This window comes from Anguilla rostrata, chromosome 4 (assembly GCF_018555375.3).
Source record: "Anguilla rostrata isolate EN2019 chromosome 4, ASM1855537v3, whole genome shotgun sequence".
In the NCBI taxonomy this organism is placed as follows: domain Eukaryota; kingdom Metazoa; phylum Chordata; class Actinopteri; order Anguilliformes; family Anguillidae; genus Anguilla; species Anguilla rostrata.
The window spans coordinates 53712549-53734916 of NC_057936.1; the positions used below are offsets into that span (position 1 = coordinate 53712549).

Consider the following 22368-nt stretch of genomic DNA (forward strand, 5'->3'; position numbering starts at 1 on the left):
GCCACCCGCCTGCCCCCAGCATTCTCTTCTGCTACAGTGTTCAGTCTGGAAACCCCTTTTTTTTCCTCAAACCTTCACCCATCCATATTGACTTCTTTCTCCCATTTAGCGGAGTTGTGCTTGAATGGGCCTGAGCCAGTGTGTGTGTGTTTGCCTGTCTGTGTGTGTGGGGGGGGGGGGCTCTGGCAGCCTGCCCATCTGCAGGCTTTGTGCGCTCCGTCCCACCAACGCCAGTGAACGTGCTCTGGAGGACAAGGATCTAAATGAGCAGGTCTTAATTTGTGTTTTGCTCCAGATCAGCAGGTGTGTGCGCTGCTAATTAACTTGCATGAAGAATGTCTCCAGGCTGAAGGGGTATCTGTCCCATCTCTTTATTTATTTCATTGATTCTTCCATTAATAAATGCTTTCCTCCTGCTGAGACAGAGTGCTTACAACAGCGGTGCCGTCCATCTGCTCGGTGTTTGGGCTGGTAAACCAAGGCCTTTTGTGCCATTTTTGCTTTGAAATTTGGTTAGCCTGAAACTGCCCTAGCAAATGGAATTCATTCAAATTGAGTTCTTGCACAGTGGTCAAACCCTGGTTGCGTGTATGTGTCTGTGTGTGCGCACGTATGGGTACCATGGGTAATGAGCAATTTTATCCATTTGCAGAGCTGCCATTTTTTCTGTGTAAATCTGGTTATATGGTAAGATCATCTATTCTAGTGGCACATAGTTAATGAATGCCTTAATAAGAGGCAGCCTTCAAATTAAGCACACCAGCCACCCCGTGATATCAAGATTTCCTGCAAGTTGAAATGCTAATGTTCTTAATAAGTAACCACTCTGTTTACCTTGAGAGTTGTAATTATACCTGTTTCTAGATTACTGTGAGCTGTGAAACAGCAGAGGTAAAACCACAAGTTACAAAAGAGCTTAACGGATTTGGAGCACCTGCAATTTATGTTGCCAGCATTTCTGTACTTGAAGAAGGCTGAATAACCTATTTTATTATAGGTTATTGTATTTTATTTTATCTGTATTTTACCAGTCATTAATGTTGTGTTCAGTTATTTCTTCACTTAGCAGAAATTAATTTTCACAGAAAGTCATAGATAGACAGACAGACAGACAGACAGACAGACAGACAGGCAGGCAGGCAGGCAGACAGACAGACAGACAGTCAGACAGGCAGACAGACAGACAGGCAGGCAGGCAGGCAGACAGACAGTCAGACAGACAGACAGAAAATACAGGCCTTGAAAATTCACTGTGGTAGTTTAAAATGCTAGGACTACATTATCAACAAAAATTATCCCAATTGGAGGGTTCTTTTCTCTGTGATTGACCTTGCCACAGATGCCTCCCCAAGCGTCAGAGCAGAAGCATACCCAGAGAAACGTGAACAACGCTTAAACTTCTTGGTAAATAAAATAGACAGTATCAAAATGCAGATCCTTCCTGCAACTTGAGACATGTCTATCTCACATGTTCAAAATACTGCATCTTTGCATAGTTTTTCAAAATTTCCTTAGGTGAAATCATAGCTAAGATGAAGCCTTGTTTGTCTGCTCTTGACACCCTTACCTGCAAATTCCTCAGAACTGTTTGATTCTTTCTTCATATATTCTTGCAATAATAATGGCACTGCACCTGCTTATATTAATGATAAGAAGGCATAATATTCACTTCCATTGTTATTCTGATGATATGTGCTATATAAAATGTTTTATTACAATTATTATTGTCGTTGTTGTTATTGTTTAAATAGTTAGGTATGAATTTAATTCTATAAATATGTCAAATATGGTATGTTGAAATATAGTTTTCACATATTAATATTTAATGTTCTAGATTTACTTTGTAATTTAAATTTGAAGTGGTTATGGAACCATACAGAGGACAGAGGTTCTGCCTTTAGGACATGTGCTGACTGTAGCACTTATTTTTATATACTTTCTTACTGTGTTTCAGATTCAGTTATCATTATATATATATATATATATATATACACACACACACAATGGTACATAAAATGGTACGTCCAATATACTCTCAGAACTGAGATATTGAGTACTGAGGATGTTTTCAGGGTTGGTTTTATAAAATTGTTAATATTGAGTTTTATTTTTCTTTTTTTTCTTTGAGGACGCTCTCTACAGTGCCACAGTTCATGAGGTTAACTGCTTGATATGCTAAATGTATGCATAGCAGTCCCCTGTTGCCCTCAAACCTTCTGTGCTGTTATCAGAGATATGCAAGACAATATTGCATGATATATTAAAAATCTGAAACCTTCACCTTGGAGTCAGCTACTCTGATGAGCAGTCAGTGGAATATTTGTTTTGGTTATATATATTTTTTTTCCTGTGGACATATCACTGTCAACACATTGTTTATCTCCAGTTCTCCGAAGATATCAGAGATGCTTTGCTGAAGATATTGCAATGGGGTTTGTCACTAGTATTGATTGGCTAGGGTATATTGGTTGTTAACAGTAGATTGATTGGTTATGGTAGATTGATTGGTAATAGTAGATGCATTGATAATGGTTGATTGATTGGTAATTGCAGATTGATTGGGCATGGTAGGTTGATTGTTAATGATAGATTGATTAGCTACTGTAGCTTGATTGGTATTAGTAGATTGATAATGGGAATCACTTAACTTATTATCACTATTAAATTTGATTTGATAACATTTGAACAGACAGTTCTGTGGAAGTGGCTAACAGTCTGTGCTGGTGTGAGATGCTGGTGTGTGTGACCTGTGCTCACGTGGTGTCGCGCTCATTGTTTTGTTCATATAGTCCTGTCTTTGCTGTTCTTTGCAGAGGGAACGCCGTACACGTGGTGGGTAGGGAAGGGCAACGAGAAGCACTTCTACTGGGGTGGCTCGGGGCCTGGGATCCAGAAGTGCGCCTGTGGCATCGATCGCAATTGCACCGACCCCAAGTATTACTGCAACTGTGATGCCGACCAGAAGCAGTGGTGAGTGTGCGCGGCACCAGAACAGAACATGCCGGTCTCACAGTGCTCCCTCTGCAGTGGCCCTGGTGTTGAGCCACAAACATGTATCTAAATAGGCTGGAGATGAGGATACGTTTCATTGCGAATCCTCGTGTCCAACCTGTTTTAGCCTACTCCTTAGGAATTTGGAGCTGTGCATGATGGGAAACTTTTTTTCTTCAAAGTAGATTTGTTCTGTACACTTGTTACATCTGACTTCTACATGCTACACTGCAGTTCCTTAAAAGCAGCTGAAGTGCCACTGTCACAGTTGACCTCAAAAAAAGTACCTGAAAAATAATGATTTTATCAAATACAGATATAACATTTTTGAGTGAAAAAAAAAAAAAACATTTCCGATGGGCGTGTTACATGGAGTGATATGTGTGGTCTCTCTTCACGGGAGCCCTTGGAGTAATTGCGGAAGAAACAGCCAAGGTCGTCTGTCAAATGTTTCCTGGGCAAATTGTCTGTGAAACCCCTCCCGCATGTTGGAATGTGACAGGTCCGTTGAGGAATTCACAAAAGCACTAGGCTGGAGGCCACACTAATAACAGCTATCCTCAGTGGAAAGAGACCGTGGCAATGTGCACCTCTCTCCTTTATCCATTACCACTGCAGTAAAGACTGCTCGCTGACAAGGGAAAGGAATCCTCATGGGAATTCTGGGCTTTGAGCTCAAAGGTCTGCAATTTAAACCAGCTGTGACAATATGAGCAAATGCCAATTAGTCTGTGAACGGCCAAGAGATGGTGCGATGGGAGGTATAAACAGCTCTCATTGTGCTGGTTCCCTTTTCCGTTCAGTCATAAATTGATTTTGGGATGTAATTTAAGGAGTTCACTACACGTAATGTGTGTTTTTATTAATAATACCATTATCTAGTGCTTCCTTTAAACCAGAGTTTCATCCAATTATGTGTGCTCAAATTAAAAATTTGTATCAGGATATGTAGTATTCATAATCACAGGTAAGCACTGGTGTGGGGCAAAAGGTGAATTAGAAAAAGGAAAAATATCCTGCGCACAGTTTAATGTTTCCAAAGTGAGTTCATGAAAGACAGCACTGCGACCTGTTAGGTGGCCTGACAAAGACCCCACATTAAATATTTACAGGTTTTTCAGTGTATTTCCAAAGTGGATTTATTCACTTCTATAATGTTTTATTTTCTTCAAGGACGTGATTCATCTCAAGCATTCTGAGGGGAACACGAGGCATTAATGCTACCTCTTTACTGGCACGCAGCACTTATAAAGATATACAATGTCTAACATTGAAATAACTTATAGAAGAAATAAAGTGTAATGTCCTGTTCAGCCTGTGCTTCCCATCCCTGTGAATGTCTGTCTCCCCGTCCACCTTCAAAAGGATTTTTCTTCTATAAAATCTGACAAATGTTCCCGTTAACATTTGCTTGCTGTTTTGCCATCTGTTTTTTTAGCACACATTATTTGTGCAAAATGCCTCGTCCATTTGAGGGAAAAAATGAAATGATTGTCTCAGTAATGTCAAGTAAAGCCATTTTATCTATCATATGAGTAACTCAAAATGCCACCAATTGTTGATTTGTCAAAAAAAAAAACATGAGAAAATAACAAATAGCAATTTCACGAAAGTGAAAATATCAAATGAGCCGAAAGCACTTGTTTATTTGGTTTGAGTAAGAATGGGTGAAGCGAATGGTTCTTTGTCTTCTGCTAACTAACTCCTATCAGATTGACACCTCTCTCTCCTAGCAGTGCTAACTGTCCTGTAGTACTCTGTGCCCTATAGAATGAAAACCAGTCACTGCCTCACGAGTGAGTATGTGCGTCAGAGGAGTGTGTTGTCGGACAACTTTGGAGCTCCTTCCTCAAGTGTGGATGGCAAAGCAGTGACTGTAAACACAGTTTATGATTCCATGTTAGGTGAAAAAAGAGGGCCGCCAATCATTATAATCTGTAGTGCTGTAGAAGCTTTTGCACTCAGCTATTACTATATGCGACTTGAAATAGCAGAGTACCTTAATTACACATCAGAGAGAGATTTCATCAGCTGTACTTGTAAAAATTCACTTGTACATTATTACCTTCAGTAGGTGACAGCTTATGGTCAACCAGCACCACAGAATCATTAACACAACTAAACCCACACTTCTGTTGAACAGTGTTTATTAGCACATTGCTTCTCCATATGTGCAACTATAGTTTATTTCTAGGGGCAGAGCTTAAAAAAATTAAAAAAACATTTTCCCATCTTTAATTTTGAATCCCTTGTCTGTTCAGAAAAGCCATCTGTGCATTTGTGTGCAGGTGCTTCTGAGATAAGAGTGGCTGTATGAAATCACAAGACTCTCAAACTCAATTTTCCATCCAGGGTAAAATATAAAATGGAAAAGGAAAATTTGTTTGGTGGTTTGAGTTTGAGTTTGTTTGGTGGTTGGAGTTTAACTTATGTTCTGTGGTGCACAATAAAATGACATGCCTAATATCCATAATAGAGGATAATATTCCATAGTCTTATCGGTCATCTTTATTTTCTCTAGGAGAGAGGATTCTGGACTGCTGCTGTATAAAGACCACTTACCTGTCAACCAGGTGGCTGTTGGAGACACAAATCGACCAGGCTCAGAGGCAAAGCTGACTGTCGGACCTTTACGCTGTCAAGGGGACAGTAAGTTCATTCGTAATATGTGTGTAGATTTCATTAGAGTTTGCTGTTAAAATGCAAAAAGCCTATGAATGCAGAAGGTGTGTGTGTGTGTGTGTGTCTACTCAAAATACATTCCTTTGCCAAATATCTTCTCATTTAATCCACGCCAACCTGTTTTTATAATCAGTGTTGCACTTGTTCTCAGCACAGTCCAAACATAACAATAACAAAAAAGAAGACACCATTTTATCCAGCTGAAATTAGGCCCTGAGTTCTATACATGATGCACTCCATACAAAGCAGTGGAAGGCTTGTGTCTCTTCAGTAAGCACTAGCTTAGAGAAAACTAAAAATCACTGCACTGAAACGCAGACGATGTGGACTATTTGCCTGCTGTCAATGCTGGATGCTGGATGAAATTGCATGCTAAGTTTGCATGCTAAATTGCATTGTGAAATTGTTGCCGCCTTGAGTTCCCTCTTGTTAGATGGGGATAATTATGCATGTGTAAGTTGGTTTATTGCCTCAACACTTTTGTTCGCTGTCTTTTCTATGTTGCACAAAAAGTCAAACTGCAGGTTTTGGCTGCTGGAATATTCATTAGTATTAGCAAGGGTTAACACATGAGTATTCATAATGCAGCTAGTGCAGTAACATTTTTTAATCTAATCATTTATTTATGAATGTATCGTGCTCAGTACACGATCCAGCACAAAAAAACGTGGTTTATGTGATAGGTGAGCCTAATGTCTGAATGAGCTTTTGGTTTCAGTTTCATGAAAAGATTATAGCCCTCTGGATAATTTATATGAATTTCCCTCAGGAAAGTCCCACTAGACCTACACCGTAGCGCTCTGAATAATTCTTGAGACTGTTGGTGTACAACCAAGAAGGGCTGTGAATACCTCTCAGCATGGTGTCTCCCGAGCGCTAAAGCCTCGTTTATTTCCCTCACATTTGTGTGGAGCCGTGCCATTAATTATTTACGCCAACAACGCAAAATTAGGGAACTAAGCACTAGAGCAAATGGTAATAAGCTTATTAAAGCCGCAATGGTAAACTTTTATTCAAAGCAAGCAAAACACAGTGGACGCGACACAAACATAGCACGGTTTTAATCGGTGTGAATGTGTGCTTCGTTGTGTGTCGTCAGATTCAGTCGTGTATTCTCCTCATTTTATGTTATTATTGTATGCGTTTTCCCAGTTTTCCTATTTTTCTGGCTGTTACACATTAATGGTCCAGACTTGTATATATTTTCCAGACTTTTATACATAAACTGCCCTGGCTGTTATGTATTAACTGCCCAGTCATTCTTTGACAAATCCTAACATGGGGTTTCATTATGTTGCACATGCATATGCTGGGTAAAATGAAAATGATTTATTTATTTTATTAAGCAAATTTAAGCTATGATTGCCAATCACTGTTTTTACTGTGGTGCATTTTAAAGTGCAATGGGAGGACTGTGTGATTTATTTATGCTTTTTATATGACTTTATAGAACATCATATTATGGACCCGAAATTGAATGGAAATGTTGTTTTAAAGGCTGTTTTAATGTCTGGTTGTGGAGATTCTAACTGTAATTCAGTATCCGTGCTTGACTAAATCAGTTTATAGTTTGCAGTTTGTATATTCAGTACATCCTGTGAACTGTAATACATTTGTAATACTCTAAGTCTTGAAAGAGTAAATTTGTGGACTTGACATATTTTTTCATGTTTGTTCGTATACTACTGTGAAGATGGCCATCATGTAAAAGCTACTGAAACTGGTTATTCTAATGCATTTGCCTGATGGCATTTGCCATTAAACAGTAGCGTGTTCATTAATAGCTTTGAGAAAAATTTTGCATAATGTGCAAGAGTCACATATTATTAACAGGAGTGGTTTTGAGAGATTCTCTCCGATTAAATGTATGCATTTGTTAGGATATTATCATCTATGGTTAATAGAGACAGATAACCCTTTAAGGGAACTTAATATCACTGCCATGGGCTATTAAGTTACCAGAAGGTAGAAATTGTAAATGAGGCAGCTGTTAGGGGTGTGGTAACCATTTTTTGATATTGAACATTCCACCAAATTACCTTGTTTTACTGCGGATAGTAATTTAATGTGCCAAATTATTTTTTCCTTAAATTTGTTTTTTGCTGGACTGCACTTGACATGTTACAAAATAATTTTTTGTTCAACGGGCAGCACACTGTTCATATCTTCCATCTTTCATTATGAAGTAAAACCAATCAGTGGAACACATTGCATATCCTACTGGCATCAAATAAATTAAAGTATTTTTTTTAATTAAAGTATAAATTACCAGTATTTATAAATAATATGTTAATGATTTAAAAGACAGTTGGTTTGAGAAGTCAAAGGCATTGGTTGGCAGAGAAGCCGCAACCCATGTGCAAATGTGCCGACGGTCTTACTTGCCAAGCTTGGTTCAGGCTTTCTATCTCTGATTACTCAGAGAACTTCTGTCATTAACAGGCTCCATCCATTATGTGTTGACTCTAACTTTGCGAATTTCTGATGGCACCTATTTCTCCACCACATTAACTATCATATAAGCAACTACCAACCCATCCGATTTGTTTTATGTTCCTCCATAGTCAATTTTTAGATGATATCAAACTCGTATTAACACATTTTTGTAAAGGTTTTCTGTCTACCTGCTTAGAATATGGCGTAGTCCAGCCTTATCACCTTAGTACCTCAGTATTACGTGCTTGTATGGAGGTAGATGTATTTGTATGCAGGCATGCACACTTGTGTTTGTTTGTTTTTGTGTGCATGTATGTGTCCATGGGTGCAGGCAGTCAGTTCTTCTTTCCCCTCCAATTTGCAAAGCTGGAAACACTGTATCTGTTTGAAGGTCTACCGTATATACAGTACAGCATTTATTGAATAACAAACCAATGCACACACATTTCTTTTTCAATTTAGATTTACAATAACACAAAAGAGGATTTTGCTTAAAAGTAATCTTAGACACGACTATATTATTTTACATCTTTCAAAATTATGCTGTAGGTGGAGACAGATGCAAAATCAGTTTTTTTTCAGACTCTAGAGTAGCATAATTGCAGTTGGTATTTTAATAATAAAGAAAAGAAGTGGGCTGTTGGTTGGTTTTCCTCAGCATAATGCTTTTATGAAACTTTTGCAGACATTAATGTTGTAAGCTTACAATGTTGTGACATTTCAACTAACAACAACTGTGGGTGGTTAATACAAATATTAAGATTGGGGTGGTTGGGGGTCCATTGAACATCTGAAGAATAGTAATACAAAAATCAAAGAATATGATAAAATTCTGTCTTGACTGAGCTTTCTTGAAATTACAAATAGAATTTTATTCCAGTCGAATTTGTTGTCAATTATGATGCCTAGATATTTGATTTTACTCTTTCAATCTCAACTTATTTAATCACTACTGGCCTAATGACCTCTGCCTTCTTGCTAAAGTCAATAAGTTAATGTTATCAACATTGTGCTCAAAATAGTTTTCAGAGCACGAAGGAGTCAATGGCACTGTTTCATTTTCTTCAGTAAACCAATTCCAAGGTTAACTCTAGTTCTTGAACGAGCCTAGCTCATTCCTTGTTGCTTCCGCTGAAACCTGATTCCAGACCACAGGTTCTGTAGCCACACCCACCCCTCCCCACACAGAAAAGAGTGTCACTCCCAGAAACATCCCAAACACATTTTCGAATTACAAATACAGGTAAAGGTTCTGAATTCGGCGAAAGTGCAGAAAGACAGGGATTGCCAGCGCGTCATGGATATGCCTTAGCATGGTTACTTTATAATATTTTCAAGGTAAAAATCCTGCATAGTATGGCTTTAACCTGAATATAAAATTTCCTTATGATAGGTCACACCATTATATCATTATAACCAATTTGCCAATAACCGATAACTGCCCATATTCAAGTTCATTGGTAAATGGCAATTGTCCAATAAACATGCACAACAGTTTTGAGTTTTTCAGATCCACAAACGCAAAAGCCTTCGTTAAAAAAAAGTTTAAAAAAAAAAAACTGTTCTCCAAAAAATTAAAAATGTCTATTCAGTCAGACTTCAGTGGTTTAACTGGCAGATTGGTAAAGCTTATTCACAAGATTATGTATACCAAACCTATTGTTTTTGCGGTATAATCCAAGAAGAGGTGTTCTACTATCATTCAATGTTCAAGCGCTTGAAGCCCTAATAATATGTGTATGCTGTAAAGGAAGTATTCTGTTGTTGTTGTTGTTGTTGTTGTTGTTGTTGTCAGTCTTCTTACTTAATTATATGTACTGTAGTTAAAGGGTTCCTGACAGAATTTTTTTAGGTAGGCAGATATTCAAGTGTACTGTGAGAAAATGGGCAGTATAATCACACACGATTGAATGCTCTTCAATCATTATTTCACAGTGATCTCTGCATCAGGTGCACTGCATCAATTTGCACTTTCCCGCACTGTTGTATGCATCCGTATCTGTTTTCCCAGTGATCTAAGTATGTCATTATGTGCCGCTCCACGTTTGATAGACAGTATGGTGAAAGACAGACTGTCGTTTTAGTCAGCTCGTTATTTTCCATGAGTGTTCTTCATCAATGAATGCAGTCTCCCTCCTCTTGAGCATGCCACCGTGTTACCTGGGGCAGTTCTCTCAAACTGATTTGGCAGCCATATGCAATGCAACCCAGATGTATTTTGAGTACACTTTTCCTTCTCATTGTAAGTGCTTTGTGCTTCCTGTCTCTCACTTTAAATGCAGTTCTCTGTTTGTCCTATTGGTTGCAAGCCTGGTTTCCTCCTGTGGTAATTTGGGGACCGCCCATCTGGCTGAAATACAGCTCAGAATATTCCCCGCTTGGGAACGCTAATAATATCTTAAACATGATCACCCGGGGTCTCTGCTCCACAACTGCACAAAAGCTCATAAAACGCGTTCTTGCATAGAATTTTAAATCGGGTTCTTCAGCAGGACCGTGCTATTAGGCATATTGAAGCAGCATCCTTTTTTTCCAAAATGCAACCATGGAGTTTCTCACATTTTGGAGAATTTAATGTACTGAGTCTTCAGAAATATGGGTGCCTCTGACGGCTTTATCAACAAGGAAGAAAAGAGAAAATTTAGGACTAAAATAACCATCCCTAATTTAATAACTTGTTTGAATTTAAAGTTAGGAGTCTTGATAATGGTTATAAATAAACTTTACTGCCTACCAGGATTCAGTTTGCAACCATTCAGTGCCGTACCAGAATGCAACATTTTTTGCACTCTCTCCAAGACAATAATCAGTAAGATTGTGAGTACCACATTCCAAACATGCCATCTAGAGTTCTGCAGCTAGCACCCCTTACATTACTACTCCTAACAATAACTGTGCTTTTAGTCATGCTGGGAGGCTTCAGTTCAATATAGAATATTCATAAGCAATATAGTCTTAAGACTAATGTGAACTCGTTTCAGCACAAAGGTTTTAGTTGAATGCCACCTTTGCCATGACAAAATATCATTTTTCTTGACACAGCAGTCCTTAGACAGTTATTATTGTGAAAATATTGCCCAAAGAGCATATACATAGCTACAAAAGCTGCATACAGTTTTTGTGTAAAGGTGGTGTCACCAACAAAAGCCTCTGACTGCCAAACCAAAGCATAATTGTTACGTGGAAAGTTGGGAGTATTTTATCCCTTTTTACCCAAGAACAAGACCTCCAGTAGGGAAGTCATTTTTTTCTGGGTTCAGACCTGTGATATGAATCCTAAAGCCATCATGCATCTCATTGTTAATGAAGCACTGGAACCATAATGACCATGTGAGTGTGATTACAAATGTTGACTGGTGATTTTGCTGAAATAACTTTAATCAAAACTAGGCCCAGAACAGAGTGGGGTGAGTATGTTCTTGAAACGATGAGTGGTTTATTTTTGCTTGTCAGGGGTCTCCCAGGTGCTATACTTGGTCTGAGTTCAGTGATGAGCCCCAAAACCGTGCTAGAGAAGAGGCAGTGGCTTTCCTTGTGCCTTGTGGACAACACACATGGTAGTGTGCATCCAACCAAAGAGCATCTTTCAGGAATAAATTGGTGTAATTCCTTTCCATTCTACCAGTTTTTACTCTCTGCAAATAGTGTAGAAGAGTAGAGTTGAACACCTATCCTTGGGAGTCTCAAGGTGTGTTTGTTTTTGTTGTTAGCACTGCACAAAAGTCAAAATAAACAAATCTTAGGTGAAGAACATATTCCATTAACCTATAGCCAGGATCTCCCTTTATTCAACAGTACTGTAGGTTTGCTCATAAATGTGAATTTTATTCTGCAATTTTTTTTTAGTTAAACCAAACACAAAAATCAATTTTGTAAAGAGGTGGCAATATGAATTATCCCATTTAATCAAACCTGACGTATACCTGTTTAGGACACTACGATGGCATGTGTTTTAAGGAGCACAGGTTTAACAGTTGTGTGTCAGAATGCCATCTGGTGAAGTTGCGACACGAAAGCCCTCTGGTGAATGATGAATGGGTCGCAGTATGGATCCAGCCTTGTAAACAGGATTATTTCAGGTTTCAACTTCCTGCATGATGGATTACTCTTATTTTATGCTATCATCTGTCATGATCACAACAAGCTTGGCTCAGTGCAGGAGAAGGGCCTTCTGTCTGGAGCTGTCTGTCTGAGCAAAGCTATTTGGTCTCTTAATGATGCTGGTGTGCTTAGTAATAATATGCATATTTTAAAAACCTGAGTTGATTTACTTATTGCTGAATTTTGAAAACATAACTGATATTTTATAACACTCAGATCTGAGGTATAATAGCCCCTAAATACTGAGAATGTTCATGTCCGAATGCTGTTGTTTTGTGCAAAAGCAGAACTCAATCATGTGTATTTTTAGAATTTTTCATAACCACGGGAATGCTAAGCACTAGCATCCATGTTTTTGAGCAACCTTTTTTGTCCCCATTGTTTTGGGGGTTTTAATGTCCAATCTCGGTTATATGCCTGTCCCATTACTGTTTGTCCTCCATAAAATTGGAGAACAACTCACTGGTAGCACAGTCGGATCATATGGTCCCCAGGAGACTAGGGCAGTTGCTCTTACAGGCTAAGGTAGACAGTATCCTGCTAATTGGATTCCTTCATCCCTGGGCAACTAAGGCAAGACTAGATCTTTTATGTGTCGTCTGCATGGCTGCTGGCCACAGTCTTCTCTCAGAAAGTATTGGTGCTACATCTGGATATGTCTCCTAGTATTTTTTATGGGATTGGCAAGACACACTTATTCTTATGCAGACCTTTAAAATTATGATACCTATACAACCCGACATCCAAGTCATGAGCTAGCTCATTCATTGTTGAACAGTTGTGACAGGTGATGTCATTGTTTATAAGCTAGATTTAAAGGAATTCTTCTTCTTCTTCTTCTTCTTCTTATTCTTATTCTTCCTCTTCATCTTCCTCCCCCTCCTCCATCTTAAAATACTTTCTTCAGTACTTATCCAGAACTATTGCTCAACTCCTTTGCAAATGGGCACATCTTTATATACACTGTGTGTGTAGTCACCTTGGTACATTATTCTGCCAGTGGGAAATATGCTGACGATAAGAAATTAATTTTTTTTTATCCATTCTAATAAAGCTGAGCCCCCATTATGATGACTTAATATTCTACTTTTTTTGTTCTCGTAGTTATTCACTCCATTTTAATCGTGGAGGCAGACATTTTTTTTTCCCAAGAATGCAAGAGTATTGTCATGTTAACAGAGGAATTTGGAATTGAATTATTACCTAATAATATGATGGGAATAGACCTTGGATATCACCTTGCTTCACTCTATTTTTCACTTGCAGCTCCCCTGAGGGAGTGAATCACAGTGGCAGGCTGATGCTTTCTCAACTTCTTGGTTTGATTACTCAGGGAGATGCTATAGCTTCTCCTTAATGAGGATTTAATGTATTTTTGGAATTGTATTAAACATTTATATGGTTAAACACAAAGGTGTTCCGTACATTTATTATATCATTATATTAGTCACCTTTGGACAGAATTCTGCCTTGATATTGATTTACTACACTGAATCTGATTGCCTTGATATACTAGGCCTATACTTTTTTTTTTTTTTCCGCAAATGCTCTGCTGTAAAAAAGAAGGAAAAAAAAGAAAGAAAAAGAAATGCAGAACTTAAAAGCCGCAGGCTTTCTGTATTTTTAACGGTGTGCAAGAATAAAAGAATATTTCAGAACCTTTGCTCTTGCATTTTCTCTGTGTGGGAGATGAAGTGATTTGAGACCACTCTCTATCTTTATTACAGATGTACAGCAGGACTGTGTCTATCGTATCACCAAGATAAACCTCTTTCATCCCCCTCTTTCATCCCCCTCAGTTACCCGCATCTGTTGGTTTATGTTTCCGATGAAAGATGATTGACAGAGGAGAGGCAGATATTTGGCCTGACAACGAATCACATCCTCTCCCTTACTGTCAGAGGTTATATAGGGTCACAAAGATAGTTCACTGTAATGCCTGCCCACTGACAGAAAAAAGAACAAATAAATCAGACTGATCCTGCAGGAAAGCAAACTATTATAACTTGCACAATACACCTTTTTGCGTTGCTATGGCTTTAAAATGGCCCTCATCCCCTCATCTTCAATTTTATTTGTAAATCAGTCCAATAGCACTGCAGGGGCTACCTCCTTCTGTTTATATGAACAACATAATTTGTTGCAAAATTATCATATGAGATTTTCCACTGTGGAATATGACACTTTCTAATGTGTCAAAGGTATGCATCACAACAGCCGTCTTTCTAGTTTTGCATGACACCATAGATGCTTCGTTAATTATCCACTTGAACATCCAGCCTTCTATGATTGGATTCCTGTATCTCACCCCCCACCAAGCTCTTATTATAATCAGTTTGGACAAGAGCTTTTTGCAAGCTTGTGTCCTACATGGTTAGAAAACTGACAGTCTTAGTGCAGCTGTGCGAAATTGTAATTTATTTCTGGTAAATTACTTTAGTCAAAAAGTACCATCAGAGTGCAGCTGAGAGCGTACCAAGCTCACGCAGCTCCACTCCTGAAACATATAACACAGATGTCTGAAATGTGCCTGTAATGTGTTATTTTATCACCACAGCGGCAAAAAATTTGTGTGGCCTTGAGTTCTAAAAAGCCTATAAAATTTCATGCACTCCCCTGAACATGAATAACAGGCTTCTTTAGTCTGCACTCAGCACAACCGCAGGACGCAAAACTGTAGCTGAGGTGTCAAAGGATGGAAAGAGCCGATATGAATCCCCCAATAATGTGCCTGAGTGTGGTGGGTGTGGCTAAGCCAGACCCAACCACAGTCAAGCATTTTCATTCCCAGAGCCAATAACATTTGTCTGTCACAGCTGGCAGAAAAGTAGATGTAGAAGTCACCTTCAGGTTCCAGAACTGCTCAAAGTGATTTAACATTTACTGTCATGGTATAGAAAGAATTATATATTCATTTTTATTATTTAGTATCAGGTTAAATAGCTTATCAGTTTGTCAGCTCAGTGTCATGTTTGAGACCTGCTTTTCTTGAAATAGCAAGCGACTCAAGGGAGTCATTTCATAACAGGGATCCCTCTCAAAATCCGCAAAATCCACTAACGGCCCATATACCAGAAATCCTCAAACTGCAAATGTGCATGTAGCGCTTCTGATGGTCATACATTTACTGTATCATAACCAGCAGCTGTGTCTGGTCTATCTGTCTCTGATCTGTGGTCTCTCTCTTTCTCTCAAGAATAAAACCAATAGCATCCATTTTTTATGCTCTGAAATGGGATTGTCTTTTTTCAGTGTCCTCTATAACTTGCACTCTTTGCACTTATGCTCATGCTTGTTGTGTAGATGGGTTTCAAGAAGTATGAAACAGTGCAGTTTAGAAGTGCATGTAGTGCATTAGCTGCCATAAATAGCAATCCATTTATTTTATTTATTTAATTTATTTTATTTTTTTAGATGCTTCTATTCACTGCACTGTCCATACAGTACAATGGAGTGATTAGACAGGCTTCTCAGCTCCAGCGGCAAGGACCAGTACAGAGAACATGTTGAATCAAAGGGTTTCCTTTAACACCATAGAGGAAGGGGGAAACTCAGTGAATGTCAGCAATAAACATCAAATGATGAAGTGTCTGCCCTTTTCGCCCGTCTCCCATGGAGCTGGGGGTATAATGGAGGCCTAAGAGCTTGCGACAATGAGTGCCCGATGGCGACCAGGAACCTTTTGAACCGTGCAAATTTAGTCCCGTGTCTTTTCTGACAACCAGACACAACAGAAGGGCCACAAAACCAACGCGAATGCTTTACAGAGGTGTGGCATTTTTCCGGCTCTGTCGTCTGGGCATGACAGAAAACCGGTCTGGAAAAAGTGAGGGAGCAAGAGCACGTTAAGAAGTTACCAGTCTGCGTCTCCAAGTGCTGCTTACACTGGCCTATGAGCCTTCATTACCCTTGTGTTAGAAATGGATTGCCTTTATACAGCAGGTTTCATGGTCTGAGAAACTCACCCCAAGCACCACCAGTCTGTGGTGTCCACCTGGGAGATGCACGGCAGACATTTTATGTCTTCTATGCTCAGCGCACGGTTAAGGTGCAGTTGGAGGGAAATTGGGGGATTATTTTGTGGTAGAAGCGATGGGTTTGGAGTTCAGCCAAGACATCCGGGAAACCCTGTATCCTTTGTGATAAATGCCATCTTTAATGACTCATCTGAATGTGTCATCTGAAAAAGCGCTTGCCGTTACCCCATTACTGCACTGCGCCATTTGAGTCATTTGATCCCGGTGGCAGACTGTCCTCCATTGGCCTAACATCGCTATGGGCAGCCTCTTAGTTTTGCCCGGAGGTTCCTTTTCAAAGTGGCAACCAAGCCCACGCCTGCTTAGCTTCAGGCATTCAGCAGCAATAGGGCACAGTCGAATGGCTGCTGGCTACAAGTGATTTGAACAGATCCTTTGAAATACTACAGGAGAGAGTGCTTGATCTTTTCAAATAAATATCTTCATTTTTGACTCAACAAATTCCTACTGTGTTTGTATAGCCACCAGAAGGTGAGAAAACAAAACAACTTTAGCATGCAAAGAATGCAAAGCAACAGAAAATTCAGCTGCGACCATTGCAGTTGAATTGTATACCAATCGTTAAACTTAGTGGAGTCCATTTCACATGTGATCAAAAGAGCATTTCTGTGCAGAATTTTATGACTATAGGTTATGGCCCTGTCAGCTACCACTGTTTGTTATTCTGAGCATATAAAACACATTGATCACTGAGAATGGAAGCTGGTTCACTGCCTGAGAGAACAGAAATATGCAATGTCTGAATGGTTATTTACTGAAGGGAATGTACATGGTCATGTTTGTTTTTTTTATATTCTCCTAAAAAAGTAAGAGCATGTATTGCCAGCGCTAATTCTTAAATTCTTAAAAATTTATTTGGAACTTTACATGAAAAGACTCTTTGTATTTTCAAATCACCAAACTGCATCTAAAGATTCAGCATTGCCTTACTGTATAGAGGAAGAGCAGGGACAGTATCTACTGTAGACTGTATGCTTGTTGAGGCAACAATAAAAGAACAGAGCATCTAAAATTGCATCTCCAAGCATTTCGGTGGAATGGCCTATCTCATTTTCAACTGGGAACCGTTAATGGAAAGCCGAGTGCTTTTCTGAGAGGGGGGTCATTTCCTTGGTGTTACTCTAGGCATGGCAAGCATATTTCTGGAATCCTCTATTCTTGTCATTTACGGTAAAAAAAAAAAAAATGCATGCGAATGCTGAAAAAAAGGCTGACTACTTTAAAAAAGAAGACCCGAATTATAGTCTGTATAGGCACTGATGTCAATAATGGCACTACATAATGAGCACTCATGGCAGGAGAGCAACATTTTGACACAGTAGGCCAAAGGGTTATTCATTAACCAGGCAATCATGGTGTGATGAGTGCTCACTTTCCAGTGTTTGCAAGGGCCCCACAGTCTGGCAGCAAAACTAGAAAAAAATCTGCAAAAGTTATTTTTACAGCTGTAGCCCCATTTTTTATCAGTCTTCCCTATTTCCTTGATCTCTAGTGAAGTCAGCAGATGGGAATACAAATGTACACTATGTTTATAAGTCAGTCTTAAAACTCAAATGTGTGGCCTTAAAGCAGTTTCAGACAGTGTTACTGGAAATGCATTTTTGGTTTTCCTCACATAATGATGAATGTTTCGTAGACAGCACTGGCTCCGATGTGAGTTAGAAGAGAATCAGCTATTGGTATCCTAAATTGAGCCGTGCTGTGTTTTGATGTATGCGTTCCTGCGAAGAAGGTTTCATTTTCCAGGTCTTATTGAACGGTGCATAACTGTGTTCAAAACAGTGCATTGTACTTGTTCGTTTACTTTTTGTAAAACAGCACCTCACCCATCCGTGTATGTGCTGCTATTCAATGTTCACTGGCACTTGGATTATCACTTGTTTTGTTGAATCGATGTGTTTTTCCAAAATGAGCATTGCCATCTGGCGATGCTTGCGCAGGCACTAGTCAAACTGTTTTATTGTGCTGCCACCCTGACCTCGATGAACATCAACTTTGTTCTGACTTTAACAAAGCTTTTCGGTTTAGACTCTCATGCCTTTTTACTTGGCACTCATTAACTTGCATCACTCATATTATAATCTTTTTTGGCCCTGGTAGGCAAACAGCATCTGTTCAATTTCTAAATTAAAAACGAGTCAAGAGCTTGGTTTTTCACCTCACTTGCAGCTAAGTTTTAATGGGGTCATTCTAAGCTATTCAAATGCGTAACTGGAGCACTAAAGGAATGGTAGAGTAATTGTTAACTTTGTCAGTTTAGAAATGCAGAGCTCTTACATCTGCATCATGTATTGTATCAGATACACAATAGATGCTGCAGTGTGAAGAAAGATGAGAGCTGAGGTCACACACTCATTAGTTTTTTTGTTGTTGTTGCTATTTTTACTGTATTATTTTATTTTATTATTTAATATCAGTGCTGCAGGGTACCAAAACATAAAATATTTTTTATTTAGTTTTCAATAAAAATCAATCTGAACTCTTTGCAAACTCAGCGTGTCCTCTGGCCCATCTGACAGTCTGATCTACAATTCATTACATCAGGGGTGTCCAGTCTTATCCCAAAAGGGTCGGTGTGCGTGCAGCTTTTGTTTTAGCCGCTAAGATACCTGCTTCTACTTATTAAGGTCGCGATTGAAGACTATGATCAGCTAAGTAGTTAAATCAGGTGTTACAGCAAAAACCTTCACCCTCACTGGCCCTTTTCAGATAAGACTGGACACCACTGCATTACATGATGCATTCCTTATTTCATTGATATCTCTCCAGTAATTAAAGTTTGAGATTTGGCAGCTTCTATTTCAAGTTGATTAGTAGTACATTGTCTGTTTTCCAAATTGAATAATATGGGGAAAGCAATAGGATTTCTGGTGTGAAAGAGAAACCACACGTGAACACCCAAAATGTGAAGAGTACATGTGAACTGTAAATATAATCCCACTTATAAGATGAGAGCGGAGTGGAAGGTAACCTGTGCTATTTCAAGGCACATGTTTTCTTTCCCACATGTGAAATTGTGATTTTTGTGCTTTTTTTCATAAGGGAAGTGATGGATGTTCCTATGCATGTTGCCGTCCCATGGCACCTGTGAAGTTAATAACATCTTCCATGTATTGGCAAACAGCCCTGAGGGGTTTCTTTACAGCAAGCTTCTACCTGTTTATATGCAAAATGATGGCCTGCAAGTCATACTTTTACCTCAATAATTACCTCTATACTTCCATTTTAACACCCCGTTCTGTCAACACTAGTTTTTTGTTCTCTGTGTTAATTACTTAATACATTTTTAAAGCAGTGGATATAACGAATACATTTAAATGTAAATTAGTTTGAAAGCACTTTTTATATGAAATCCATCAAAGTTTATTAAGAAACCACTAGACATTACACTGAAAAGTTAGAATAAGAAATAAGCCATCATAGTGTATATTCATATGCGTAAATGGCAGCACAGAGCCATCTCAATCAATACAGATACTAAAGTAACTTCATTATACTATTAATCGGGAATAGAAACTATATGTCAACTTTGTGTACAATTACAAAAATAGCAGAAGGGCGTTAGCAACAGATCCCAAATCAGCCAGCAAATTAGTGCAGTTCAGAATTGGTAAATAGGTAAGCCTTCTGCTCTCCTGTGCTATGTACTAAACTCATTCCATCACTGGTGAGCCAAAGCCGAATATAAGCAAGTCTTCTCCATGGAGAAAACTGGAAACTATCAGAGAAGGATCACAGGGCATGAACCAGCCTGCAGAGAGAAATAAGATTCTGGGAGTGGAATGAGTCCGAGCATTGCTTGCCAGTGCAGGTATTTTGAAGTCAATATGAGTGGTGTATGGCAGCCGGACCCCCGATAGATTAAGGCGGATGATTAACAAGGACGGCGAGCGCATAAGAGCCTATGTTTGCAGCACAGAACTAGTGTTAGTGTGCAGAGTTGTAAGATTGTAAGTATACTGTGAAGTGTGGTAAGAGCCTAAGTGTGCACCCGACGCTGGTGCTCCATTCCGGTAAATCAGCATTGATGCCATTAGCAGTGAAGGGGATTTCCTGCGCTTATTCAGTTATCATCTCAGTGGATATCCTGAGAAGGAGGGTTCTGACAGTGGTGAAAGCACACTTCTGTGTAAGAGCAGTTCTCCAGAGCACTTGGGACTCATTTCTACTACTCTAGATTTTACAGTGGTTTTAACATAAAATACTTTTACAAGATTTAGTTTTTATGTTTTTGTTATGTTTCTGTCAATACACCTGTGGACAATATCATAAAGAAGTTTTTTTTTGTTGTGGTCGATGTGGTTGATAACCACATATCAAGCTTGGAGCTGAAACTCTAAGACAAAAAAATACTTTTTGTCACAAAAACAAGGAAATCCATCCATTTTCTAATGGGGGGGGGGGGTGTGAGGGGCGACAATCAGTGGGAAAGAGGCAGGAATACAACCTGGACAGGTCATCAATCCATTGCAAGGCTCACACACCATTCACTCACACATTCATACCTATGGCTAGAGTCTCTATTTTACCTACTTAATGCCTTTGGACTGTGGGAGGAAACAAGAGAACCAGACGGAAACCCAAGTGGACAAGGGTGTGCGTGATTCAAGCTCTACACAAAAAGGTTCATGGTCCAGATTAAAACTCTATACAGAAAGGTCCGAATTCAAACTCTGTACCTTCTTGCTGTGAGGTGTCAGAGCTATTCACTGCACCTTCACACCGCCCATAAAGGAAATAATAATATAAATTAGTAAAAGCTGACCGAATCTCTCCATAAGATCTGGTTCACATTGGGTCAGGTCATGTGTGATCATTTCAGTCTGAAGCCAATATGATGTGTGTACTGCACCAACATTTATAGACGCTAACAGGCAAACATACAGTACATACAGAAACCTACGTGCATACACTGTGCAAGACGACGTGGGCAAGGTTTCATCTGGGTAACTGTAACCAACCAATAAGTTGGAAATGGAGACCGGTTTGGCATTCTCTTGTTTATGTGAGTCAGTTTCCCACTTTCAGAGACTGATCCCATGAGAGGCAATAACAAATGGAGCTTGCCCTTCTTTTCACATTAGTCTAAGCAGTGCAGACGGTGACAAGGAGAGGCGTTCAAAACAAATAGGAGCATGGGCGGGAAGGAAAATGTACTGATTCCATTGTAAATGTCAAGGCGTGATTTACTTATTTATTTATTTATTCATCCCCGAGAACAGTGCTTACTGTCCTCAGACAGAGAAAGTCAGGGGACGGTATTCAGGGAGAAGGATCAGCTGTAAGCTCTGACCTCCTGTGTGAAGTTGTCCAGAGAGCCCAAGTGTTTTGCAGAAAAAGATGGCAGTTGCATGAGGGAAAATTTGAAAAGAAAATAAAATGGCTGAGACCTACTATTGAGAGTTCTGCATTATGCCTTCTTATATGCATTGGTGAGTGCTGTGTTGCAATTGTTTCGTAATTGCTAAATTCATGATTTGTTTCATTTTCTCTCAAGTATTTATTGCCTTGTGACAAGTGTTATAGCATCGAATCACAATTTTTGGGCTTGTTTTGCCCCATGAATTTGGCTTGTCCTCTTTTAACCCTCTGAGATATCCTGCCTCTCTGCCAACAAAGTAAATATATGTATTTTTTAAATAAATAATCTATTTCTTCCTGTAAGAAGGAACAGAAAATCATTGGCAAACAACAGGCACACATGCAGTTTGTGAGTCAGCAGAGAAGAGTCTGCCGGCGTGTGTGGCAGACTAACTCCGAAGCTGTTTCTGGGGCTTGCTGATAAGCTGGGCCTTCCCTTGCGGGATTGTGGACCTCATCTCATCTTATCTCATCTCCGTAGCACAGAGGCGAACATTGCATTGTTCTTACACAGATGTTAGGGACAGACAACTCTCAGTTGCATGTAAACAGGCTGACTCTTCTATGCCGTGCAAAAAATGCTCTTGTGAAGTGGGTCCATCTGGGTGGTTTTGTGTACTTATCAAGGTCCACCCTGCCATGCTGAGATTTGCCTGCAAGGAAATGATCCAGCAGAGAGCAGTCCAAGTGTTCACCAACCATGAATAACACTCTCTGTCACTCGCTTCTCATTCCTCTCGGTCATGCACTCTGAGCAGTG

The 22368-nt window shown here is 39.3% G+C and overlaps 1 protein-coding gene across 3 annotated transcripts in view; it reads left to right on the forward strand.

The window, feature by feature from the left end:
• Positions 1-22368, forward strand: part of cntnap2a (contactin associated protein 2a) — a 314335-nt gene that overhangs the window by 236107 nt on the left and 55860 nt on the right. For all 3 annotated transcript variants that reach the window (XM_064333201.1, XM_064333200.1, XM_064333199.1), the window contains exons 14-15: positions 2814-2970; positions 5513-5640. In XM_064333201.1, the coding sequence (XP_064189271.1) occupies positions 2814-2970; positions 5513-5640 (285 nt within the window). The remainder of the gene's footprint in view (positions 1-2813; positions 2971-5512; positions 5641-22368) is intronic.